The sequence below is a fragment of the Pogona vitticeps genome, chromosome 3 (assembly GCF_051106095.1).
Source record: "Pogona vitticeps strain Pit_001003342236 chromosome 3, PviZW2.1, whole genome shotgun sequence".
Taxonomy (NCBI): Eukaryota; Metazoa; Chordata; class Lepidosauria; order Squamata; family Agamidae; genus Pogona; species Pogona vitticeps.
The window spans coordinates 28287960-28311894 of NC_135785.1; the positions used below are offsets into that span (position 1 = coordinate 28287960).

Here is a 23935-nt window from a genome sequence, read left to right on the forward strand (position 1 = left end):
TAAAAATATATCTCTCTTCTTGACTTGTTTGTCTTCCTGATTTGTATCTGCCTCAGAATTTGAATGCTGTGACACTGTGAATTACAGCAGCCAGCTCTCTGCTGGCCTGCATTTGTGAGGAAGATTGAAATGTTTGTATAAAACGTCAATTAAAAGGCTTTTCTTCCTTGATGGTAGTGGGGGAAGCTGATCTGTGTATGTTTTTTTATTATTATTGTTTTAATTGTTTGCCTTTTTAGTTGCACATTGAGGGCACAAGTGGATTCCATATGGTGAGCATATTAAGATAGGAAGATAAACATGTCCAGGCAGCAGACTGGGGAGGGTTGTCTCTACTGATTAACAGCATCCTTCAATTTTTAACCCCCACCAAAAAAGATTTTTAGTCCAGCACAAAAAATGTCAGCAATAAATATTAGAATAGCATCCCTGAAATAATACACTTGTTGTAGAATGTGTGTATCTGCCAAAGGGGTCATGCTTTTACCCTAACTTCCTTGTCCAGAAAGACTGCGTGAAAAGCTGGCAAAACTAATGTTTTCTTACAAACAAGGAAAACCCGGACAGAAGAATGGGATTTTGTTGCAAGGAAGTTCCAAAGGTCAGACTTGTGGAAAATTAAAAATAGAAAGTGAAAAATGTATGAAGATTGTGCAGCCTTCGGGGGAGTCTGCCATTCTTACAATCTTAGGGGTGGTGTGTGATGCATCCTCATACCTGTTTTGTGCAGTAGGGTGACGTGTCAGTGGCTACCCACTGTGCTTCATAACTGGATGGGGATTTGAACACAGATCTCCCTGGACTATGTTAGCCTGTAGCTTAGTGATGGGTCTTCTGCATGCAATATTAGATGTGTGCCACACAAAACTTCTAAGTGGTTTGCTCATGTCAGGAGCACCCAGATCTAGCAAGTCAAGAATTTTCAAATAGAACAGGCAGGTTTTCACTCATGATAGTTTCATGGCCTGGCTACTCTACTCAGTTGCATTTCAAGGTCACCAAAAGTACTGTTGTTGTTGTTGTTGTTGTTGTTGTTGTTGTTGTTGTTGTTGTTGTTGTTGTGTTTTTTCCCCCTATTCATGGAGCATGACTGAGCAGAAGATAAATGTCTAGGAAGCAATAAGATTAGACCAGTCAACTCATTTCAGTATTATGTCACTGAACCATGTGATGTTTAACCTGATTTGTGTTAGTTAATAAAAACTTTACGTTTTATATGATCAACAAGTCAGTATAGACATTGAAAATGAGCCTGTGATAGTGTGGTTCAAGCACATAAGGCAGAGGTCAGGAAATGTGTGACATTTCAGATATTAGACTTTAATTTCTATTGCCCAAAATCATTGGCCGTGTTGTCTGGGGCTGATGGGAGTTGTAATCAAATAACATTTGGCAGATAGTTTGTTCCTTATGACGTAGGGAATGCTAGTCAGAGGGGAGGTGGGATAAACTTGGTATTTACTAACCTTATGCATTTGCAGAGAGACTACTGTTCCTCTATCGTTTTCTAGCAGTGCATCTCCTATGTAAATGATAGGGTTGGGCATTCTAATACAAATAACACACCTCTCACCAGTTTCTTGGAAGCATGCTGTTCTGCTGCTTTTGTCATCCAAAACTTATGCAAACAGAGCATATTGCTTTAGCTTCAGTTTTAACTTCTAAAGCAGTGCTTCCCAACCTTTGGTCTCCAGTAGTTCTTGGATTACATCTACCCAAAATCCTTGGTCAACATAGCTAGTGGTGGAGGCTCCTGGGAGTTTTAGTCCAAGAACATCTGGGGGCCAAAGATTGGGAACCATTGTCTAGACCAGTGGTTCTCAAACTGCCCCCCCCCATATGTTCTTAGACTGCAATTTCCAGAAGCCTTCACCGCTTGCTGTGCTGGCTAGGATTTCTGGGAGTTGCCATCCAAGAACAACTGGGGATCCAAGTTTGAGAACCACTGGTCTAGAGCAGTAGTTCCCAACCTTGGGTAATCCAGATGTTCTTAGACTAAAACTGTCAGAAACCTTGGCCCACCTGGTGGTGAAGGCTTCTGAGAATTGAAGTGCAAGAACACCTGGGTTACCCAAGGTTGGGAGGCACTGGTTTAAATCAGCCAATCTCGACAAGGGCCATATTGCCCCCTTGGGCAGCCCTGGCACATTTGAAGGAGGCTACAGACTGGAAACAGTGCATCACACACACCACCTTGTAAGGTTTGCTGTGCAACTTATACAATCCTGATTTGGCCAAAAATTCTTTCTTACTGTGTTTATGTCCATGGCAAAAACAAAACAAAACAAAAAAAATGCTGAGAATAGTTGGTCTATACCACAGAATCACACTTTTAGATCATGTCAGATTATTTTTCCTCTTTGTCTTGTCTAATTCTAACCAATAGAAGGATTTCCAGGATGTCAGGCAGAGGCTCACCTAGTCCAGTGGTGGCAAACCTCTCTGTGGGCACACAAGCCATACGTTGCCATCAAGAAATACTTACCTGTCCTTTGATCCCAGATTTCAGGAAGAACTCTTGGGAAGGAAGGGAGAGCCAGCTGCCACCACCACAAACACACACACACACATCCTGGATGCCAGGCATTGAAACACCTGGCTCCTGCCACCTGTGCCTTTAAGGATTGCAACCAGAGGTGGAGCAGGGAGTGTCCCGGGGAGACGCTTGAGGTTGTGCGACCAGAGGAGTGGAACTCTTTGGGATGGTCGTGGTTGGTTTTGTGTTGCAGTTTGGACACTCGGGCTCCAGAAGGTTTGCCATCACTGATCTAGTCCTTTTAAATGGAAGGACCAGGAATCAAATGTGGGATCCTCTGCAGCAGAACTGTGCACTGTACAATTAAGCTGTTATCTTTCCCATTATTTAAAAAAAAGAGGTTTTTCATTAGGTTCAAAAAGATGGATGTTGTGGGAAGGTTGAAGGTACTCTTTACCAATCCAGGTCACTGTCATCTCTGTTTGCAATTTTTTCTGCATTCGCCTAATTTGTCTGACCAGAGATAACAGCAGGAGAAAGAAGTGGAGAAACCACAAGGAATGTTATGTCTGTTATTAATTTATATTTACATCCTGCTTTTCCTGTGGTGGGCCCAAGGCAGCAAATATAGCTCTTCTAGCCCTCATTTGAGAACAACCCTGTGAGGCTGAAAGGTCAGACTGAAAGCCTCTGGCACTTATTAACTCGGTGGGTTTTCATGATTCAGGGGGAATTTGCAGCTGGATCTTCTGACTCCAGACATATGTATTAACCACTACACCCTCACTGGGTTTCCCTTAGCTTCTCTTTCCTAGTTGTCTGCCTTTGGCTTGAGAGGACTGTCTGAACACACTAGCATGGCATGGGAGCCACCTCTGTTAAACAAGACTTAAAGCAGCGCTAAGCATTCCTGATCCGTTGGGACAGGGCTGGATAACCTGTACCCCTAGAAGCAGCTCGGGCAGGGCCCAGGCTTGAGAAGTCCACATTGTTTTTTCACTGGGACCGTGTGTTCCACCACCTCGGGTCAAAGCAGTAACTCAGGAAGGCAAAAATGAAATAGATGGGTGTTGTTAGCTAGTGTTTGGTGTGCAGTGATCACAGGTTCTTGTGGCTCAGTAGCCACCCATCAATCACAGTGAGAGATAATCTACCCCCTTATCACAACAATACACCCATAACAAAAAAACACCCTGATCACCATAATCACCTAATCTTCTGAAAAGGACAAAAAGCTTATCCCACAGCTACAAAAATTCAACTCACACACTACACCAGAACTCAGAGTTCTAACTCCTGTCCTCTGAAGATGCAGGCCACAGAGAATGGCAAAACGTTAGGAGGAAAAACCTCCAGAACACAACCAAACAGCCCAAACAACCGACAACAACCATTGGATCCCGGCCGTGAAAGCCTTTGAGAATGCAATGAAAAAAGAACTTCCTAAAGTATCAGCCATTTGACAGTGAAGTGGATTACCTAGAAGGAGGTAAACCTTGCTTTTTCAGAGGTTTCTAAGCAGAGGTTGGATGGGAGCGATGCTTTCCATTAAAGATTTCCAACAGGGAGTTGTAGTCAGCAATTTGGGGTTTCTTCCAGCTGTGTGAGTCTAAACATAGGAGGGGGGGGAAACAAATCTAGGCAGAGAAGCAGCAGACCTGTCCATTTTCAGCTTCACGTGCTCTCCATTAGCATATATCCCCACAAAAGGTTACCCAGTCCTGTACTAATGAGAAGCATCCATTCAGACTACTTTTTAAAAAATCTTATCCAGAGACTCAGTGGTATCCAAATGTCAAAGAACTTTCTATAGCCCCATTGATTGTGGGGATTTTTTTTAATCCGGGGGTAAGAGTGTGAAACGTTTTGATCATTTAACTCTACAAATGAATAGATTTTAAGGCATTGATTGTGTTTGAACTATAATATAAAGGTTAGCTGTACAATTAAGTTGTCATTGCAAACATGACGGGAGAATATTGCTGTTTAAAATTATGGGAAAGCCCAAGAGACAGCAGATTTGTTTTGTTGTTAGAAAGGCAAATTTCTTGATGGATTTTCCTCCCCTTCCAAATGTAAACAATCTGGCATAGTCCAGCTTCTCCCGAAATCAATGGCAAAGCTGCTATTGATGTCAGTGGCTTTGGTCTGTATGGAAAGCCTATAATGACATGTCATTTGTTCCAAGAACTGCTGATAGGAGTAATGGCCGGACAGAGAGGAAGAATGGGGGCCATTGAGAAAAAGTCTTCCCCACTAAGGCTGCAGTCCTATACTTTTATACCTTGGAGGTCATACCTCGGAGTGAAGCTTACTGAGATTTGTGGGTCACTTCTGAATGGATATTATGGGATTGCAGTGAAGGGACTGCCCCTTTTCACACAGATAGTAGATTCCAATCCTTCTTGTTCTGTAATACAAAGATTTTGAATCTCTGTTGTCTTAACTTTTCACTGCAGTCCTGCTTTGGCACTTTCTTCTTCAACTTTCACTAAAAGTCCTTCCAAGTCATTCTGCAATTACTAAAGTGCTTTACATCTCATTTCTTGGGGGTTGGAATGTATATTGAACATTTCCAGTCTGGGCTATTGTTTTGTTTCCATGTTTGTTGCTATATTTTTATTAGGATTTTGACAGATCAGGTCTCTGTGGTTTGAAATAATTCTGTTGGTTTTCCATCCACACCCAGTGATTTATTTCTTCCCGTTGCTTGCAGAGCACTTTCTCTTTACCTAATTCACCTTCTTGTAGATGAGGAACAGCAACAAGTTGGATTTTAGCATTTTCCCTTGTAATTTTTCTTTTTACCAGTGTGACTGCTGACACACTCTCCCTAGATGTCGAGCTGGATAAACGCATTGGGAAAGCAGCTACCATGTTCTCTAGACTCACAAAGAGAGTATGGTTTAATAAGAAGTTGACGGCATACACCAAAATCCAGGTCTATAGAGCCTGTGTCCTGAGCATACTCCTATACTGCAGCGAGTCCTGGACCCTTTGTGCACGGCAGGAGAGGAAGCTGAACACCTTCCATATGCGTTGTCTCCGACGCATTTTTGGTATCACCTGGCAGGACAAAGTTCCAAATAGAGTAGTCCTACAACGAGCTGGAATTTTCAGCATGTATTCAATATTGAAACAGCGCCGTCTACGTTGGCTTGGGCACGTCGTGAGAATGGCTGATGGTCGAATTCCAAAAGATCTCCTGTATGGAGAATTAGTGCAGGGAAGCCACCCCCGAGGGAGACCACAGCTGCGTTACAAGGACATCTGCAAGCGGGATCTGAAGGCCTTAGGAATGGACCTCAACTTATGGGAAACCTTGACGTCTGAACGTTCAGCCTGGAGGCAGGCGGTGCATCAAGGCCTCTCCCAATTTGAAGAGACACTTGTACAGCAGACCGAGGCAAAGAGGCAGTCCCGAAACAAACAAAACCAGGGAGCTGGACAGGGGACAGATTGTATTTGTCTTCAATGTGGAAGAGATTGTCACTCTCGAATTGGCCTTCTCAGCCACACAAGACACTGTTCCAAGACCTCCATACAGAGCACGATACCATAGTCTCTCGAGACTGAAGGATGCCTACAGTGGAGTGTGACTGCTTCATACATGGATGTGTGCGTATATGTTACTGCTATTCCAGCTTTATTTCTGCAGAGTATCCAGTATTACTCTAATTTGGCTGTTTTTCTTTGTTGGTCTTAATGAAATCAGTGCATCAATGCCAGGCAACTTCATCTTTTGTTCTTCCTCTGAAAATATTATTTATTAGAACGAGCCAACAATATCCTTGCTCTTTTCCTGCCTCTTGCCAAGCCATTGTTTGACTGGCTCTCGAGGCTGTTTTGTTGTTTTGTAATGATCAAAGATGACTTTAAAGGTAGGATAAAAGAGGCAGGACCAAACTTTATGTTGGACAAATGCTGATGATGAATATAAGGAGGGGCAGGAATTGATTTGCTTTGTAGTTTTTAATGAATGACTTTTGAGCAGACCTGGGGATAAATTGCAGGGGCAAGGTTTTTGTTCTTTAGGATAGATCTTTGCTAGTTTGTGGGGTGGACTCCAGATTGAAACATAGGGATACTGAACTGTATTAGAGCTTGTACATTAATCAGGCTTTGTTTGCTAGAGAAACAAAAGAGAATGCAAATGAACTGTTGGTGCCAATGGTTGCGGGAAGCATTGGTTGAAATGTTAAGTTGCCTGCCCTTCTAGATATGGAACTGGAAGTGTACATCTCCCTTGATCTGGGAACTATGTGCCAAACATCTGGACCTCCACCATTTACCCAGATGTCTTCAGGTGTTATTACCTCCAGCATCTTCGGACTCTTCTTCCTGCACCCCACCCCATCTTGTTTGGACAGAAAAGGAAGATCACCAGCTCTCAGCTCATGGATGTTTTCCATCTGGCCCACAGACATTTGTTAGACCTGCCTCTCTTCTAATTCCTGCCCTTTAGATAAGAAAGTTTTGCATTCAACAATGATCTGTACAAACCCGGCCTTTTCCCCCCCGATTTTTACCCCACCCCTCTAGACAGCGTCTACTCGGGGCGGCTTACATAGGTTAAAACACATCAAAATAACATATATAAAAATACAATTCTTACAATTAATTCTAAACAACACATTTCCAAGATGGCAAGACTCAAGAAGGGGGGGAATCACTTAATTGGCTGGAGGGAAGGCCTGTTTAAATAACCAAGTTTTTAACTGGCTTTTGAAAACGCCCAGCGAGGGTGCCAGCTGAATTTCAGTAGGGAGAGTGTTCCACAGCCGAGGGGCCACCGCCAAGAAGGCTCGGTTTCTTGTTTTTTCCTTCCGGGCCTCCCTCGGCATCAGGCCCCTCAGCTGTCCCTGCTGGCTATGTCGGGTGATTCGGGTAGATCTGGGTGGGAGAAGACGATCTGCCAACACTTCCGTCGCCCTCCCCAACTCATAGTTTTGTCACTACCCCATGATTTCACCATCTCAGGAGCAGCTTGTGCTCATATCTCAACAGTACTGAAACTGCAAGTATGCATTTAAATCCAAATCAGATAAGCTCTGTGGGACATTTTCTCAGGATCCCCACCAGCCCATCAAAACAGAGCTGCATGCAGCAAGAAATGAACACTGAGTGTTTTCTTTTTAAAAATATCCTGTATTTAAAAACTGATTTGGGGTTAAAACAAAGAGACACACCAGACATCCTGGAGGAATTATCAATATAGGGAGAGGAGAATCTAGTTTGTGAGAGTGTCTGGGGGGGAAAAACTTCTTCCTGCAGGCTACAGAAACAGCCTTTTGAGTGCACAAAGCCCACAGGCAGCAGGAGTCTCACCTTGACTTTAACTAATTGTATGTAGGGAAGACAAACTAAAATACCAAAGGGAAAATGGAATGCATACCCTATGGCCCAATGAAATACACAGAACTGTACTTCACATTTGATAACATTTATATTACAGAAGTAATATAAGGCCCATGTTCTAATCTCTGCATTTAGGGAGCAGGCCGGATAGGTGGAGCTCGTCAGCCTTGGAAGGCAGGCCATCTAGGAGAAGGAAAACTCCAATTTCAAACCTCCACTGCCTTGTGGCTATATCCACCGATGGAAGAGGCTTCAGGAGTTAACCTTGAGGCAAAATCCGGAGCCAGAGTCCCAGAGGCAGTTCGTGTCGTTCTGGCAACTTCTGTGACGTCTCTGGAACCAGTCGTATTGGCTCTTGCCTTTCCATTGGACTGTTTCAGCAATGTGGAGAGGGGGGATTTGCTGCTTGGGTAACAGCCTATCTTCCATATTATTTTATCCAGGCTTCTGAACAGGACATTCCAGCTTTGCACACAGCATTGAAACAACACGGGAAGTAGCAGTTACTGGTTATAAGTCTTTGCTCGATTGGCATAGAGCATGACACCAGGGGCTACTTCTGATGGTGGGAGAGGTCACTGGGAGTCACCCATATTATGTTACTAGCATAAAGGAGGGGTGAATTGTACTTTGCTACACAAGAAGACTGTGCCAGTGTACAAATTGAGCAACATGTAACCTGAGTACAGTGGTACCTCGCTAGATGACGAGCCCGCTGTACGACAAATCCATAGGACGGTGACTTTTTGCGATCGCTTATAGCGATTCACAAAACAGTCATTCTTATGGGGGAATTCCACTTGATGACAATTTGGTCCGTGCTTCGCGGACCGTTTATTCACAAGACGACGATCTTTACAGCTGATCGTCAGGTTCCTAAAATGGCTGCCCTGTGTTTTCCGGACCCATGCTTTGCAGGGCAGCCATTTTAACAGCTGATTGGCGCTCGGAAAATGGCTTCCCCTATGGGCGATCTTCGCTGGACGACGAGGTAATTTCCCCATTGGATTGCATTAAATGAGTTTCAGTGCATCCCAATGGGGAATTGTTTTTCGCATGACGACAATTTTGCTTAACAGCGATATTCCCGGAACAGTTAATCGTCGTCATGCAGGCCACCACTGTATTTCACTTGTTCTTCCTTTGAATATGGAAGCTCATTGCCTATGCAACAGTATACAGCTACATATATTAGACTGTTCCTTCTTTCCTTTACTCAGTTCTGTACATCTGTGCACTTTATTAGGAATACTGGTCTTGCTTAGAACTTTGCTTCCTTCGGAGTTCCCTGTGCCTTTAATGCCTTACCTACCAAAGCTTGGAAAAGTTAATTGTATTTATTTATTTATTTATTTGGAGTACAACTCTCAACTAGCTGATGAATTTAGGGAGTCTTTGTATAAAAAATAACTTCCTACTCTATTGATTGTGCTATTGCACTTCTTTCAGCTTCTTTTGGCTCTCATCCTGCCCATCTTTTTCTTTGTCTTCCTCCTCCTCTCCAAGTTTTTGTTGTTGGTGTTCCTTTGTTCCTTATCTGAACAATAGCTAAGTATCAGCATTGTTTTCCAGGTGCAGATTGTTCTAATCTATTGTTAGTTTCAACTGAAAAGTATCTTTACTTAAGAAAGGGACTAAATGGAATATTTTGAGTGGTGATCCTGGATTCTTTCTTTTTTTGTGAGTATCAATTCCCCCCTTCCTCTCCTGGATGAGCCATGAGGAGATCAAAGTCTTGGCCTTCCATTCTAGATTAACCACAGTTCATTGTGTCATCTGAACAGAAGTTTTCTGTTTGCTTTCTTGTTTTATTTCTTTCTTTCATACATATCTCCTTGGTGGTTGGAATCATGACCAGGTGAGGATATAGATAATAGACAAAATGAAAAATATTCATTAATATAATTGTTAAAAAGAACTTATTGAGAGAAAAACATTCTGTCTGCCAGCCCAAGAGATAGTGGATTTGTTTAATATATATATGTTTGTTCATTCTACACAGTTCTGATTTGTTTGCCGCAAGTTGCAAGGCTTTGTCTGTTTCCTTCCAGCTTCTCATAACTTACAAATCATTGTTGCTTCTACTCAGTAAGCTTCTAGTCCTATAACGGTTAAGAGAATCTTGAAATAGCCACACACTGTCTCTGTGCATGTGTCATTGAGATCCTTAGGATATTGGATATTGTGTTGTATACTCCTGGGATAAGGTTTGTCTTCACAGTAATGAGTTACTTGCAGAAGACAACTTCTGCATTTTGGAGTGTTGATTTATTTGCAGTGTAAGGCTATGGTCTTTCAGAAATGCAAACATAATAATATAAGCAAGCAATTAGCTATGTGCTCAGCAGAGCATGTTCTGACCTGTGCAGATGCTGAGACTGCAATTAACAGTGATTTGGAGGTGGGAAGGAAACAATGCGTTGAAAAGAGAAGCTTGAAATGTGAATTGTCTAGGGGCTGGGGGAGGTCAGACATTTTAATAGGATTTATGGCTTTCCACATTCAGATTCTAGGGATTCAGATGGATAGGTTATGTAAGAGGGGTGTTAGCGCTAGTTGCCAATGGGCAGGGATTCTCAGGGTGATTTGCCATTCTGGATTTCTTTAGCCCTATTAAGGCATTAGAACAACTTGTTTCATGAGCGCACATAGAGGGGAGTGCCTGGTGTGACCCTCTAATCATCACTTTTCATCACTTTCTCAACACAGTGTCAAGGAAAGATACCAGGTCATACTTAGGCTATACCTGTGAGCAAGACCCCAAGTTCAGGGTAACAAATCTTTGGCACTCCAGATAAACTGGACCAATTCCCAGAATTTCTTACCATTAACCATGCTGACTGGGGCTTCTGGGAGTTGAAGTCCAGAACATCTGAAATTGCCACCTCTGACGTAGGTTTTCCAGGATTCTTACTCATGTGGGGAGTCTCCAGACAAACAGGAACCTCTCCTCATTGTACACTTTGGCCATTGCATAAAGAAAGCTACCACAAAGTGCTAGGCAATCTTTTTTGAACGTCGTTGAGCAAACAAGGTGTTCCAACATTTAAATAGGGCTTTTGCATATCTGAACAGAGGGATTTTTCCCCAGCTGTCAGCCACCCAAATGACTTTACCTTTCAACTAAGAGGTGTACCTTGAATATTCTCAGGTCCCTGGAAGAATGCCGGGGTGTCTCTTGGAATGTGTGTGGCCTGGTATCCTGAGTTACATAGGCTGAGATTCTGGGACACCGCAGCATACTTCTTCACTGATACCTCTAAAACACGAGTGGGAATTATGTGATCTGCAGTCCTCATATAGCCCCCAAGGACCATCTCTGCCTATGCACACACACATCTTTTTTAGCATACACACACACCTTTCTGAAAACCTAGAAATTACTTTCCCTGTTTTCTTTGGATGGAAGGGATTAGTTCACGGGGGTCTACAGGATGCAAAATGGGCTGGTACAACCTCTGGATCCTTCATGCCTGCTCAATCCTGCTGTAAAGACACTGTAGAATCACACAGTTGGCAAGGCCCTTCTGTTTATTCCTTACTAGTTACACTTGTGTCTTGCCTTTTCACTATACATGACTCTTCATCCTATTCCATCCCATCCTCATGGCTACTGTATGTGATAGACAGGTCAGGCTGAGAGTGTGTGACTGGCCCAGGGTCCTCCAGAGAGTTTCATGGCCTCCCTGTGACATGATCCTAAATCTCCCCACTCCCAGGCTTCTTAACCATTATACTATACAGTGGTGCCCCGCATAGCGACGTTAATCCGTTCCGGATTAATTGTCGCTATCCGGAAACATCGTAATGCGGGAGGGAAAACCCCATAGAAATGCATTAAACTTCATTTAATGCGTTCCTATGGGGCGAAAACTCACCGTTATGCGAAGATCCTCCATAGTGCCGCCATTTTTGCTGCCTCGGTAAGCGAGGGCAGCGCGCGAAAATGGTTGCGGTGGCCATTTTGGAACTGCCGATCAGCTGTGTGAAAATGGGGCCTTTGGGAGGACCGCAGGGGAGGGCTCCCCCGCGGTCCTCCCAAAGCCCCCATTTTCACACAGCCAGCCGGCCGGCGCTTCGGAGCAGCTGCGGGGGAGGGCTCCCCCGCCGTCGTTGCGAAGCACCGGGCGGCCGAAGCGCTTTGGAATGACGGCAGGGGAGCCCTCCCCCGCAGCTGCTCCGAAGCGCCCGCTGGGGGCCTATGGGGAAAAATCGCAAAACGATTTTTCCCCATAGGGAACATCACAATGTGATCACCATATTTTTGCTCCATAAGATGCACTTTTTCCCCTCCAAAAAGTGGGGGAGAGTCTGTGCGTCTTATGGAGTGAAGGTGGTGATTTCGCCCCCACTGGCCCCCTGGGGAGAGCCTCCCAAGGATCCGAGTGAGCCTTCCAGGACCCTTGCGGGGCTCCCCCCATGGGGCCAGCAGGGGTGAAATCGCCAGCTTCCAGGACCTTTTCTGAGCCTTTCAAGCCTCACAAAAGGTCCTGGAAGCTGGCGATTTCACCGTCTTTCGCCCTGTGGGGGGGTGGGGGAGCATCGCAAGGGTCTGAGTGAGCCTTCCAGGACCCTTGCGATGCTCTCCCCACCCCCCACGGGGCCAGCGCAGGCAAAATCGCCACCTTCTGGGACTCTTGAGGCTTGTGAAACCTCAGAAGAGTCCCTGAAGGTGGCGATTTTGCTCCCTCTGGCCCTGTTGGGGGGGGGGTGAGGGGAACCTCCCAAGGGTCCAAGTCTGCCTTCCAGGACCCTTGCAAGGCTCCCCCCACCCCCCATGGGACCAGCGCAGGTGAAATCGCCACTTTCTGGGACTCTTTTGAGGCTTGGGAAGCTTCAGAAGAGTCCCTGAAGGTGGCGATTTCGCCCCCTCTGGCCCCATGGGGGAACAGGGGAGCCTCCAAAGGGTCCTGGAACACACTCTAGGACCCTTTGGAGGATCCCCCCTCTGGGCCAGAGGGGGCTAGGGTGTGTTCCATAAGACGGACCTCTTCATAAGGCTCACCAAATGTTTAGGAGAAGAAAACAGATTAATTTTTCCCTGTTTATATTGATTTCAGTTCACTGGGAAAAAAAGGGGGATATAAAAATAAGTAATAAAAGTGAAAAAGTAATATAAATCAGTAGTTTATATGCCCCTTTCCCTCTAACTATGTGAGGCTAAAGCAAGAATGAGCAACCTTAGACTCTGGGTCCAGATTTGGCCTGCCGGGGGTCCAAATCTGATCCCCTTATGCCCTTTATCCACAAGTCCAACATCTGGTAGTTTCCTAACACTTTCACCTACCTCCACCTCTGCTTCCTCTTAGTGGTTAGTTGTGGTGTAAGCACAGTGGGTTTGATTTAAACCATGATTTAAATTTTTAAAAAAGTGGATTTTTTGACAATTTAAATCAATTGAGTCTTTTATTTAAACCATGATTTAAATCAACCTTTTAAAAAAACCAAATCATTGATTTTTATCCACCCTGGTTGTAAGTGAAGTTTGCAAGCTAAAATATGTTGGTATTTTGAGCCCCATCCTTCCAATTTTGGGCCTGCCCACCCTTCCAGAGCAATCCTCAGGATCATCCCCTAAATTCAATTTTGTTCTCGGGCTGCAGTAGCTTTCCTGTCTTCAGACCGCCATGACTGCTCTATGAATTGTGCCACCTTCTCCTGCGTTGCTCATAAAAAGACATCAACCAAGACATTGAGGTGAGGTAGTTTCCTCAGCGTTGTTATTGCTCCCTGTCCCTAAAATCTGTCTTTTCCTGGGCTGTTGTTGAAAGGGATGAACTGTCTAGACTTCTCTTTCTGGCTCATCCTTTCTAGGCAGATGAGTCATGTAATAAGCACCGCCAGAGTTTGTCGGCTGTAAGAATGAACTGATAACAGTGACATCAAAACAGGTCAGTCCAGTTATTATGTTATTTACAGCAATGTGTTATGATACGGAAGGTTTCTGTCTAGAGAACCATCTGGAATGTTGGGCAACTGCAGCTTGCTGAGCTGTCACCTAAACTGTTAGAATGACTGAAATACTCTCACCAGGTTGTCTGTCTCTCTCTCTCTTTGGGAGGTTTCAGAGATGGAAGTGTAAACGTCACAGATTAGGCTACAGGAGAATCTCTTAAACTGTTTATATATTGTGTTGGATACGATGTGTTATCCAGGCTGTATACACCCTGGGTACAAGAACTACATTCCAAGAAAATCTGAAATATGCTTTTAATATAATATTCATGGATGGATTTCTCTTAAAAGGATTAGATTTGTATAGGTTGGATTGACCTCCCCCTTTCATTTCCAAAGTGAATGGAATGAGGTGTGGTTATAGGGCAGAGACTGTAAAGGTGTTAGGTGAGGGAAGAAGTGAGAGAAAATTCTGGAAAGGCATAGAAGCCTATTCTAAGAGCTCTGTCTGATATGTTTCTCTTGTGCATTACAAATACGAAGTATTCACTCTCTTTTTTAAAAAATGACACTCATGAGGTCTAGAAACTTAATAGTTTAACTCAATGACACACAAACTTGGCATTAATAATCCATCTCCCTACAAAAAGAACTATTTCAATCTGATTGTTTCCTGAAGTTTCATTCCTTTTGGTTCCTCGTTCTCTCCTTAAGCATATCTACTTGTGTAACATCCAGAATGTTTTTAGGTGGCCTTGTGATGCAGTGATTAAACTGTACTCTGCTCACAACCTGAGTTTGATCCTGGGCTCAAGTAGCTCAAGGTTGATTCAACTTCCCATCCTTCTAAGGTCAGTAAATGGAGTACACAGCTGGGGGTGGGGTGGGGGAGTAATGTGTAGCCTGCATAATTAAAAATTATAAACCTCCCAGAGCAAGCTTTAAGCACTATGGAACCGTTTTTAAGTATCACATTTTGCTTTGCTTTGCTTTTATATATGAACATAATTCCATTTTTATGGGCTCATGCAAGCCTTTAGGGCAATGGAGTTTGGGGGTTTTCTCTTCAACAGACAGTCCTGCAGATTAGCAGCTGTCAGCGTGGAGCTGTTTAATTATGTACTGTAAGCTGCCTTTTTCTTCACACACCACCTGGATCCTCTTTTTAGGAGAAAGGCAGGGTAAAAATATTTTAAATAAATAAATAGATGGGTAAGGGTTATGTAGTCCGTTTTCAGAGTGACCAGTTTTCCAGGCTGCAGTGGACAAAAAAGAAAAGCATACTGTAAAAGTTTTGGGCTTCTCTGGAAATGACCAAGCATCAGAAATGTTCTTCACCTTTCTGCTAACACAGAGATAGCTTCCGTGTTAAGCTTTGCAATTCTGTCTTCAGCAAACCTCAGCAAAACTGATTTTCTATGCTGCACAATTACAAATGCAGCTTAGCTGGCAAAGCGCAGCGGGAAGTAGTTTGATGCAATTACTGCGTAATGTCTCCATGGAAGATGGAATGCGAGCTGGAAAACTAGGGGGAAAAATGGACATAAATAATTTGACACAGGAATAGCAACAATAGTACCCTGTCACTTATCATAATATATTAATAATAATCTTAGACCTGCAATGCTGGGAGGAACCCTGTGGATCATTGAGTCCAGCCCCTGTCAAGGAGGCATAGCACATATATCAAGCCAGTGAACTTCCCAACAGGCCTGTAGGGTAGACAGTTGTCATTATCTATGTACAGATGGATAGATAGATGGCAGTACAGTATACTCAGCTGCATCACTAACCCATTGAAAGTAACTGTTGGGTGTAGTGTTGCTGTGGTAACTGTGGGAGCTGATCCAAGCCCTTCTCTGGGGAATGAAATAGCTTTGGATTGAGGAGATCCAAAGCTTCCTTCACTAGGAGGTACAGGGCTACTATAGCTCTACGCCTATAGAACTTTCCATTGGCATAAATGGGTATATACCTTCCTGTTGATGGAGGGGAGTTTCTGTCTCATCCTTCTTCCTCCATTGTTGGGGATGGAGGTATAGTATTGCTATGTAGAAGAACAAAGATTCTTCAACGTGGTTCTCCATGAATCCACACTAGTGGGTTTAGACAGCGCCTGCGCTGGCCTCTCGGAATTTTCTAGAGCTGTAAGAGAAAAGTAACAATGTTAACAGACATTAACAGATGAAATGGATAAAGTGCAACCCTCCAGAATATTGTTAGACTACAACTCCCATCAGTTGTAGATTGCATAGTCCATGGGGAAATGTGATAGGAGTTCTATCCATATTTAGAGGGCTGCACTTGGTCAGCCCATGTTTTACAACGAGTCCCTTGGTCATAAGTAAGGGTTAGTATGTGATGATACCCAGTGTTGTGTAGTGGATAAGGTGATGGGCTAAGACTCAGAAGTCCTGGTTTCAAATGCCTGGTCAGCCATGGAAGCTCAGTGGAGGTGTGGAACTGTTAAAAGCAATCATTAAATATCTCCCTTACCTTGAAAGCTCTATTAGGATTGCTAAATCCATTCCAACTTGATGGAACACAACAACCAGTATGTGATAGAGTCTTTGGGACAAGAAAATCTAGATGTGTTACTGTATGTGACCAGCAGTTCCTTCTCAGCATTAACCACTGTATTTATTCATATTTTGTAAAGTATTTATTATTGTTTTTAATTATAAGCTACATTTCAGCCTGAAGGTTCTCGGGCTACCAGATAAAACTAAGTACGTACATGTTAATATAAAATACAGGAGGGGCCTGTGATAAAATGTTGCGCTATGGTATTGCTGTTCAGGATTCTTGCCATGCCCTTCCACATAAACCCCCAGTTTGCCATTCTGGTCAGCATTTTGTGGCCCCAGGTATGTTGAGTTCTCAGTGGGCTTTGGGAAGGTGGTCCCCCTGTGATAGTATTTCCTTTTGTGTTGCTAAAGGAGATTTTTTTAAAAAAAGCTTCAGACCAGGTTTCCCTGAGATATGTAGCCAGTTTAGCCCCTTAAGCATTAGCACTCAGTCTTGCACGTCAGAAAGAGTAGCAACCTGCCTTTGTGTATTTGAAAAAAAAAATATCTGAAGTCATTTCTACAGTTTTCAGTATTAATATTTAAACCAGTGCATGCTGTTCAGCTTTTAGCAACAGGACGAGACAAATAAAATCTCTCTTTAAAAAAAGTAGAAAGCAATCAATCTGTTCTTTTCAAAGTTTCCAAAAATATAATTGAAAACAATGGATAGGTGATGTTTTTCAGAAAGGAGGCATTTAAGTCCAAACGTAGACTGAATTTGATGTTTTGATGGCTGTTTGGTGCTGTGCATTGGACCTAGTGAATATTTCCGAGTAGTTGTTAAAAATTGATTCGGTTCTGAAATCTTTGAGTCAAACATGGCTGCTGTTGAATTGTTCAGAGAGCTAAACCTTGGCAGTTCACTTTAGCCTAAGACATAGAGCAAGTTAGTTAATGGAGTTACTGTTTTAATTGTTTGCCATGAAACAAATTGAGTCTTTAAACTGCCAGTTACTTTGAATGACAAAACAATTAGAAGCTTCATACAAAGAACATGTTGATCAATATTGCTGCCTGTACCAGCACAGACACTCCATTTTGAAATTAAATTCAAAAATCATATCCTGCTCTAAAGGTGGATGATGTGGACTGAAAGCTAGATATGAGCTTGCTCCCCAAACCAGCATCCTTCTGTTGAAATTCCTTTATTGGAATACAGTTCCCAGAATTAGCTACCCCTCAGCGACCAGAGGGATTCTGGGAATTGTATTCTCAGGTTCTGCCATCTGATGTCTTCACAGCATAAGGAAGAACTGTTTTCTAAACTGCAAATCCTGTTGCCAGAAATAGTGGCATCAGGGGTGGGGGTGGATGCTTACATTTAAATGCCCACTGTCTCTGCCTTCATTTCCCCACCTTTCTTATTTATACTGAAAGGAGAGGGAACAGCCTTTCGCAATTATGAGGACAAGGACATGCTTTTTCTTTTTTGCAAATGCAAAATGCTTTAAAGTGGGGATCAGTTTATTCCAGTTGGAAGAATTCTCTGCTTAGGCTGCAGTTAGAAATATACTTATTGGCTGAAATCTTGTAGCAGAAATTAAGAATGCATAAGGTTGATCTTGTCATAAACATGGCACTTGTCGGTAGATTAAAATTTTCCAGTTTATCTCCCTGCCTTCCACAGGGTCCCAAGGCTCCCTTGGAGTTCTTTTTATCAAAGGGAAGCTACTAGAGGCCACCAGCTAGGCGGGGGTTGTTTTTAATATGAAGCTCAAACATCACTGCCACCAGTAAAAATTATCCCCAACAGCAGCAATTTTTAGAAATTAAAGACTCTGCCCCCCCCGCTTGTGCCATGTCCACTAGTGTTTTAATTTCTTAAAAACTGCCATGGCCAATGAATTCATCAGCCTTACATGGCATAAGTCCAGCTACTGGATTTTATCCAGTATATATGTTTATAACTGCAATTTAGGGTAATGGGGGGACAGGGTCCAAAGGGTAGTCAGACATGCCCATAGCCCTTTGTGGCTACTTGGGCAATATCTGTGGGCCAAACTGGGCCCATGGGCTATGTATAGTACTTGAGAGATTTGAAATACCTCAGTTTGCTATTTACATGACTGATTTGGCTTCAGCTGGCGAATTATTGGCATGTTACCACCCTAACACTATGGATTACAGTGGTGCCTTGCATAACGGGCGCACCGTTTAACGATGAATCCACATACCGATGCGGATTTTGCGATCACTAATGCGATCGCATACCGATGTTTCTTCGCATTGCGAGGGGGAACAGCTGTTCAGCGGTGGCCGCCGAACACCCAAAATGGCCACCGGAACATCCAAAATGGCCACCAGAACCACCCAAAATGGCCACCGGAACACCCAAAATGGCCGCCGGAACATGGGGAAACATCGCAGAATGGTGAGTTTTGGGCCCATTGGGTTTTTTTGATCCGTATAGCGATGTTTTCCCATAGCGAAGGTTAATCCGGAATGGATTAACCTCGCTTTGCGGGGCATCACTGTACTTGGAATTTTCCCAGGTATTTCTTGAATTCACGGCAACAGTTTGATTTCAAGACTGAAATTCTGATTTGCCCTTCATTAGGAAATAGTTCATCAGACTTCTTCAGCTTGTAGCTGAAGCATATTTTTCAGAAGCATAGGGGAAAAGATTGTTGCTTCATCTTTTGAAATCACCTTCCATCATCATCATACTGATTTGCAGATAACTGCTAACCTTAGAAGAGGTTGCCTCAGAGAAACCCGTAAAGGAGCATTTCAAAAAGTGGGCTTCTTTCCCCTTTTCTATTTAGGCCACAGGTATATGTAGGCAGAAAGGGTGTTGGGGCTTTTTATTTACTAATAACTCTTGCAAATACATTTGCAAGGCTGTCTGAATGAGAGCTTGCATTCCTGGCAAGCGAATCTGATTATTTTCAGGTAAAATCAATGCTGGCACATCATTTGCATCTGGACTGTCTCTGAATACTGATTGCATTTGAAGCTTCTCCTTTGCAAAAGGCCACAGACCAGTACAGCTACCTCTCTAGGAATTCTTCAGATAAACTCTATGGATAATTCCACATTCCTGTGCTCATGAAAAAGCATGAACGTTGTTCCCTTCTTGAGTGAGTGGTGGCTTTTGTGTCAGATTCTTAGCTCACTGCCTTGTGTGAAGTAATGTAATATCTCATTCCTTCCTTATCTTCACAAAGGTGTCTAGTTGATGGTTTCACTTCAAGGAGTGCTAGAGGCAAAACTGCTGAGGGAGGAAGTTGGGCTATCAAAATTCCATTCAGAAGAGAAGGAAAAAGAACAGTTGTTCATAGCCATTTCTGTACTATAAACAGGATAGTGTTTATATCTGTTTTGTGTACCATAAAAGGGAAAGGGGGCATATGTAGGGGAAGGATATGATACTAGGAAGGCCTTCTACTTGTAGCCACCACATGATTTACCTGTTATAGCAGCCATGTGGGAGCTGGTTTTGGCTGTAATGCAGTTTAGAATTACAAGCCTGTCTCATTAAATTGTTGATTCCAGTAAAGTAACAGTTGCATGGTGACGGGTACTTCTCCCATGCCCTGCTGGGTCCTTTAAGTTTTACAGTGTTAGCATAGGATGAACTCAACCAAGTGGGTGCAAGCCACTTCCATAATATGCAAAGGGTACCAGCACACTTGAAGCTTAACCTTGACTAACTAAACAGGATGGCCATGCTGGCAAGGATCAGTCAAGAGGTGGTGGGCCTCCAACAGGCAAAAGTTCTATTATTTGTGAAATTATGCCTTTTTAGGCCATAAAAGGCTCATATTCATTACGGCTAGTATTAATTCCTTTTTTGAAATGCTGGAGAATTGCTGCCAGTCAGTGTTGGCCCTATCAGGCTAGATAGACTCAAATGTTTGGCAGCTTCCTTTATTCGGAGTGAAGAGAATATGTTTCTTTAATCCAGTACCACCAACATTAAAACCACAATTGTTGAGAATAGACCATACCACAGTGACAGAATTCTAGCTCTGAGCGCAGAAGGCTGCAAGTTCAGTCCCTCAGATTTTGTCTTAAGTAGATGGGAAAGACTTTTGCCCAGGAAAACCTGAAAAGTTGCTACCAGGCAGAAGAGACAGTGCAGTGTAAGTCAGTGGTTCCCAACCTTGGGTTCCCAGATGTTCTTGGACTACAACTCCCAGAAATCCTGGTCAGCACAGCTTGTGGTGAAGGGCCCTGGGAGCTTTTGTTCAAGAACATCTGGGGATACAAGGTTGGGAACCACTGGTCTAAGCTGTTAATAAAATATCTCTCTGGGTTCTGGTCTTCAAGAACATGCAAGGAGCAAGCCAACAAGTTTATTACTTAAATATTTGTAACGTTTATTTACTGCCTTTCCACTCCAGTGAGCTCAAGGCAGTATATGCAGCTTTTATTTTTCCCTACTTGTATCTAAACAACAACCCTGTGAGGTATGTCAGGCTGAAAATAACTGGACCAAGGCCATTCACTAAGTTTCATGACTCAGGGTGTGTTTGTGGTAGACAACACGGATATCTCAGGTCCCATGCAGTACTGTAAAACCACTATACCGCACTGGCTCTTTTTACATTCTTGCTTTCTTTTTGTCTCTTTTCAGTATGCAACTACAGGTTGTTCTCTGACCCTTCATCATACAGAGAAGCCAGAACATGAAGACATTTGTGAATTCCGCCCTTACTCCTGCCCTTGTCCTGGTGCATCCTGCAAATGGCAGGGCTCTCTGGAAGCTGTCATGTCTCATCTCATGCACGCTCACAAGAGCATCACCACACTTCAAGGAGAAGACATTGTCTTTCTTGCCACAGATATTAACTTGCCAGGGGCTGTCGACTGGGTCATGATGCAGTCTTGCTTTGGCCATCATTTCATGCTGGTCTTAGAGAAACAGGAGAAGTACGAAGGGCACCAGCAGTTCTTTGCCATTGTCCTGCTCATCGGCACACGCAAGCAAGCAGAGAACTTTGCATACAGACTCGAACTCAATGGCAATCGACGGAGGCTCACTTGGGAGGCCACACCACGCTCCATTCATGATGGTGTGGCGGCAGCCATCCTGAACAGTGATTGTCTTGTTTTTGACACTGCCATAGCACACCTTTTTGCAGACAATGGGAACCTTGGAATCAATGTGACTATTTCTACATGTTGTCCATGATGTTGTGTAACTGATGAGATTACATGGTTGTCTGGACATAGTACTTTTTCTGTTTTACTGATTTTTTAAAAAATAGTATTCAGCTATAGCCTGTCTGGTTGTTATTTCTCATGTGATTTACAGTCAGAAGACACAAAAGTCATGCCCACAAAAGGTGCCTTCACGGCCCTGCAGTCCATGCTTTGGGTTGACACATTTGTAGAGGGGCTTCTGTTCTATGACTCCCCCAACCTGCCCCAATATGGAAGCCCATGTGACTGTTGGTCATGTGAGGGGGAATATCCAAATAGGAATCACGCCTTCATAAATGGTTCTTATGTAGCCTGCCATTTTGAAATTTCCCATAGCCACCCAATACTTGGGGGAATTTATTGTTAATAGTATTCTAATGCAATGGAATGAGTTGGCCCTGTTAACTTGAAAGGGAGAAGTTACATTTTCAGTATCATTGGATATGTTTTTGGAGGAGGGAAGAGATTCCCTCATCTTGAGAGGCAACGTTTCTTTAGATCAGGGATGGGCTGAGTGCAATCTTCCAGATGTTTTTGGACTGCAGTTCCCAGCATTCTTCCCCAGCGGTTGCACTGGCGGTGCTAATGGGAGTTGTTGCAGCCCAACAGTATCTGCTGGTGACCCACATGTGGCCCTCCCCTGCTTTTGACATGTAGAATTGGAAGGGAAGGTGTAGGGTACACATCGGAGATCACTTTGCTGTGCTAAATGTGGGGCAGGTTCCACATGGAAAAGAAACAGGTGGTTTAGTCCTTGAGCTTTAAATAGACTGTACCACCTCAGACTGTAAGTGGCAGAGAGACTGTATTTTGAAAAGGGGTGGAGCAATAACCAGTAACTCCGCTGTAACTCCTAATGGGTACAGAGAAACAGGGCGCCCGCGATTGGCGGGTTCCAACTCTGCATCTCTCTGCTGTGATGGTGTTCTTACTTCTTGTGGGATAACTGTTACTATTATTAATGTCAAAACTGTGATCCTTCACCTGCGGCTTTACGTGGCACATGTTGTTTCTACTGCCACACTTGTAGGTAAGGCTATATGAACTGTCTCTGATGTAAACAAATTTAAAAGGGGGCTTTTGATGAGGTCTTTTAGTGATCTAATGTGAAAACAAAGGGAAGGGAAGATACTGAGGATGAGAACTGGGGTTAGATTTGCATTATGACTTAAGACTTTGAAGACAGACCACTTATATAGGACATCAGAGACTTAACAATTATACAGTTTTCATAATTTGAGAGAATGTACTTCTTGTGAAGTGGTCACACTTGCTTGTGTGCTTCTGCTAATCAGGTTTTTTGTTTTGTTTTAAGCAGATATGTTTGTTCTGTTAGAGCAAAAGAGTCGCATATCTCTGCAAAATGTTTTATCCTCTTCATCCATCCATTTCAGCAAGAGCTGAAGAGGCTCAACAAATTGTGAGTGCTGCTTAGTTATGGGGTGTCAGAAACCAAGATGGGCTGGAGCAGTTAAAAGTAGGTCCCATCTATAAATAAATCCCCGTTGTTTACATGTGGCTTCCCCTCTGGGAAGGCATATTTACCATACTTGACATTAAATTTGTAAAGACTGGTTTAGAATAACACATGGGAAAGAGATACAGTGGTTGTCTTGTCTTCTGCTATTTAAGTTGAGGGGCGGTAATTTCTGTTGATGTTGTTGCCATATTTACTCTAGTTTTTTAAATAAATATTTTGCAAAAATAAGTTGTGTGAGCTGATTGGAAAAACAACTGCACATCAGTCACATTGGCACTGTAACTGCATCTCCAAAATGTAGCTCAGAGATGGAGCACAGATGTAAGTTCATCCCTAGCATGTCCAGTTTTTAAGAAGTCTTACAGAGTGAAGGGAGGAGGAAAGTCTTACATCAGCTTTGGATATTTGTCACCAAAATACTAGTCTAGCTAGACTTCAGCTTCAGGTATTCAGTATTCATCATATCTGTGTGCTCATTTCATGTTCATTTGTTAAATTCATAGCTGGCCTTCTTTCCATTGAATTCATAGTGGCATCCATGGCTCTCTTCACCTCTGCTTGATCCTCATGAGATAGGACAGCTTGAGAGAAAGTCACTTGATCCAAGGACACCCAATGAATTTTTATGGCTGAGTAAGGACATGAACCTGGATCTCCCAAATCACAATCCTGACTTGAACGGCTACGCTACTCTGACCTCCATACACAGTCTTATGAAAGACTTTTGAGGGCCTCATAACAAACCTCTGCTTTACCTTAGTAGACATTTGTAGCTGCTGTGAAGAGCTCTTGATGCAACAGCACCACAAGACCGTTCAATGGGTGTTATTCTCTCTGCCTCTTCCCTCCATATAACACTGATCTGAGGTCTGGTTTGGGTTTTTTTTTCCATATAGTGAAAGAGAGATAATAGTATAAAATTTCTTACTTATGGCAAACTTTTACAGGATTGACTATGTAGAGAATACTTAGAAGTGGTTTCCCATTCCCTTCTTCTAGGGGCACCTT

At 43.3% G+C, this 23935-nt stretch overlaps 1 protein-coding gene across 1 annotated transcript in view; it reads left to right on the plus strand.

Moving 5' to 3' along the window:
* The window catches only part of SIAH2 (siah E3 ubiquitin protein ligase 2), a 30679-nt gene extending 7524 nt beyond the window's left edge, over positions 1–23155 (plus strand). Inside the window, exon 2 of the mRNA XM_020781884.3 lies at positions 20879–23155. Coding sequence (XP_020637543.3) covers positions 20879–21436 — 558 coding nt within the window. The 3' untranslated portion in view covers positions 21437–23155. The remainder of the gene's footprint in view (positions 1–20878) is intronic.
* The last annotated feature ends 780 nt before the right edge of the window (positions 23156–23935 follow it).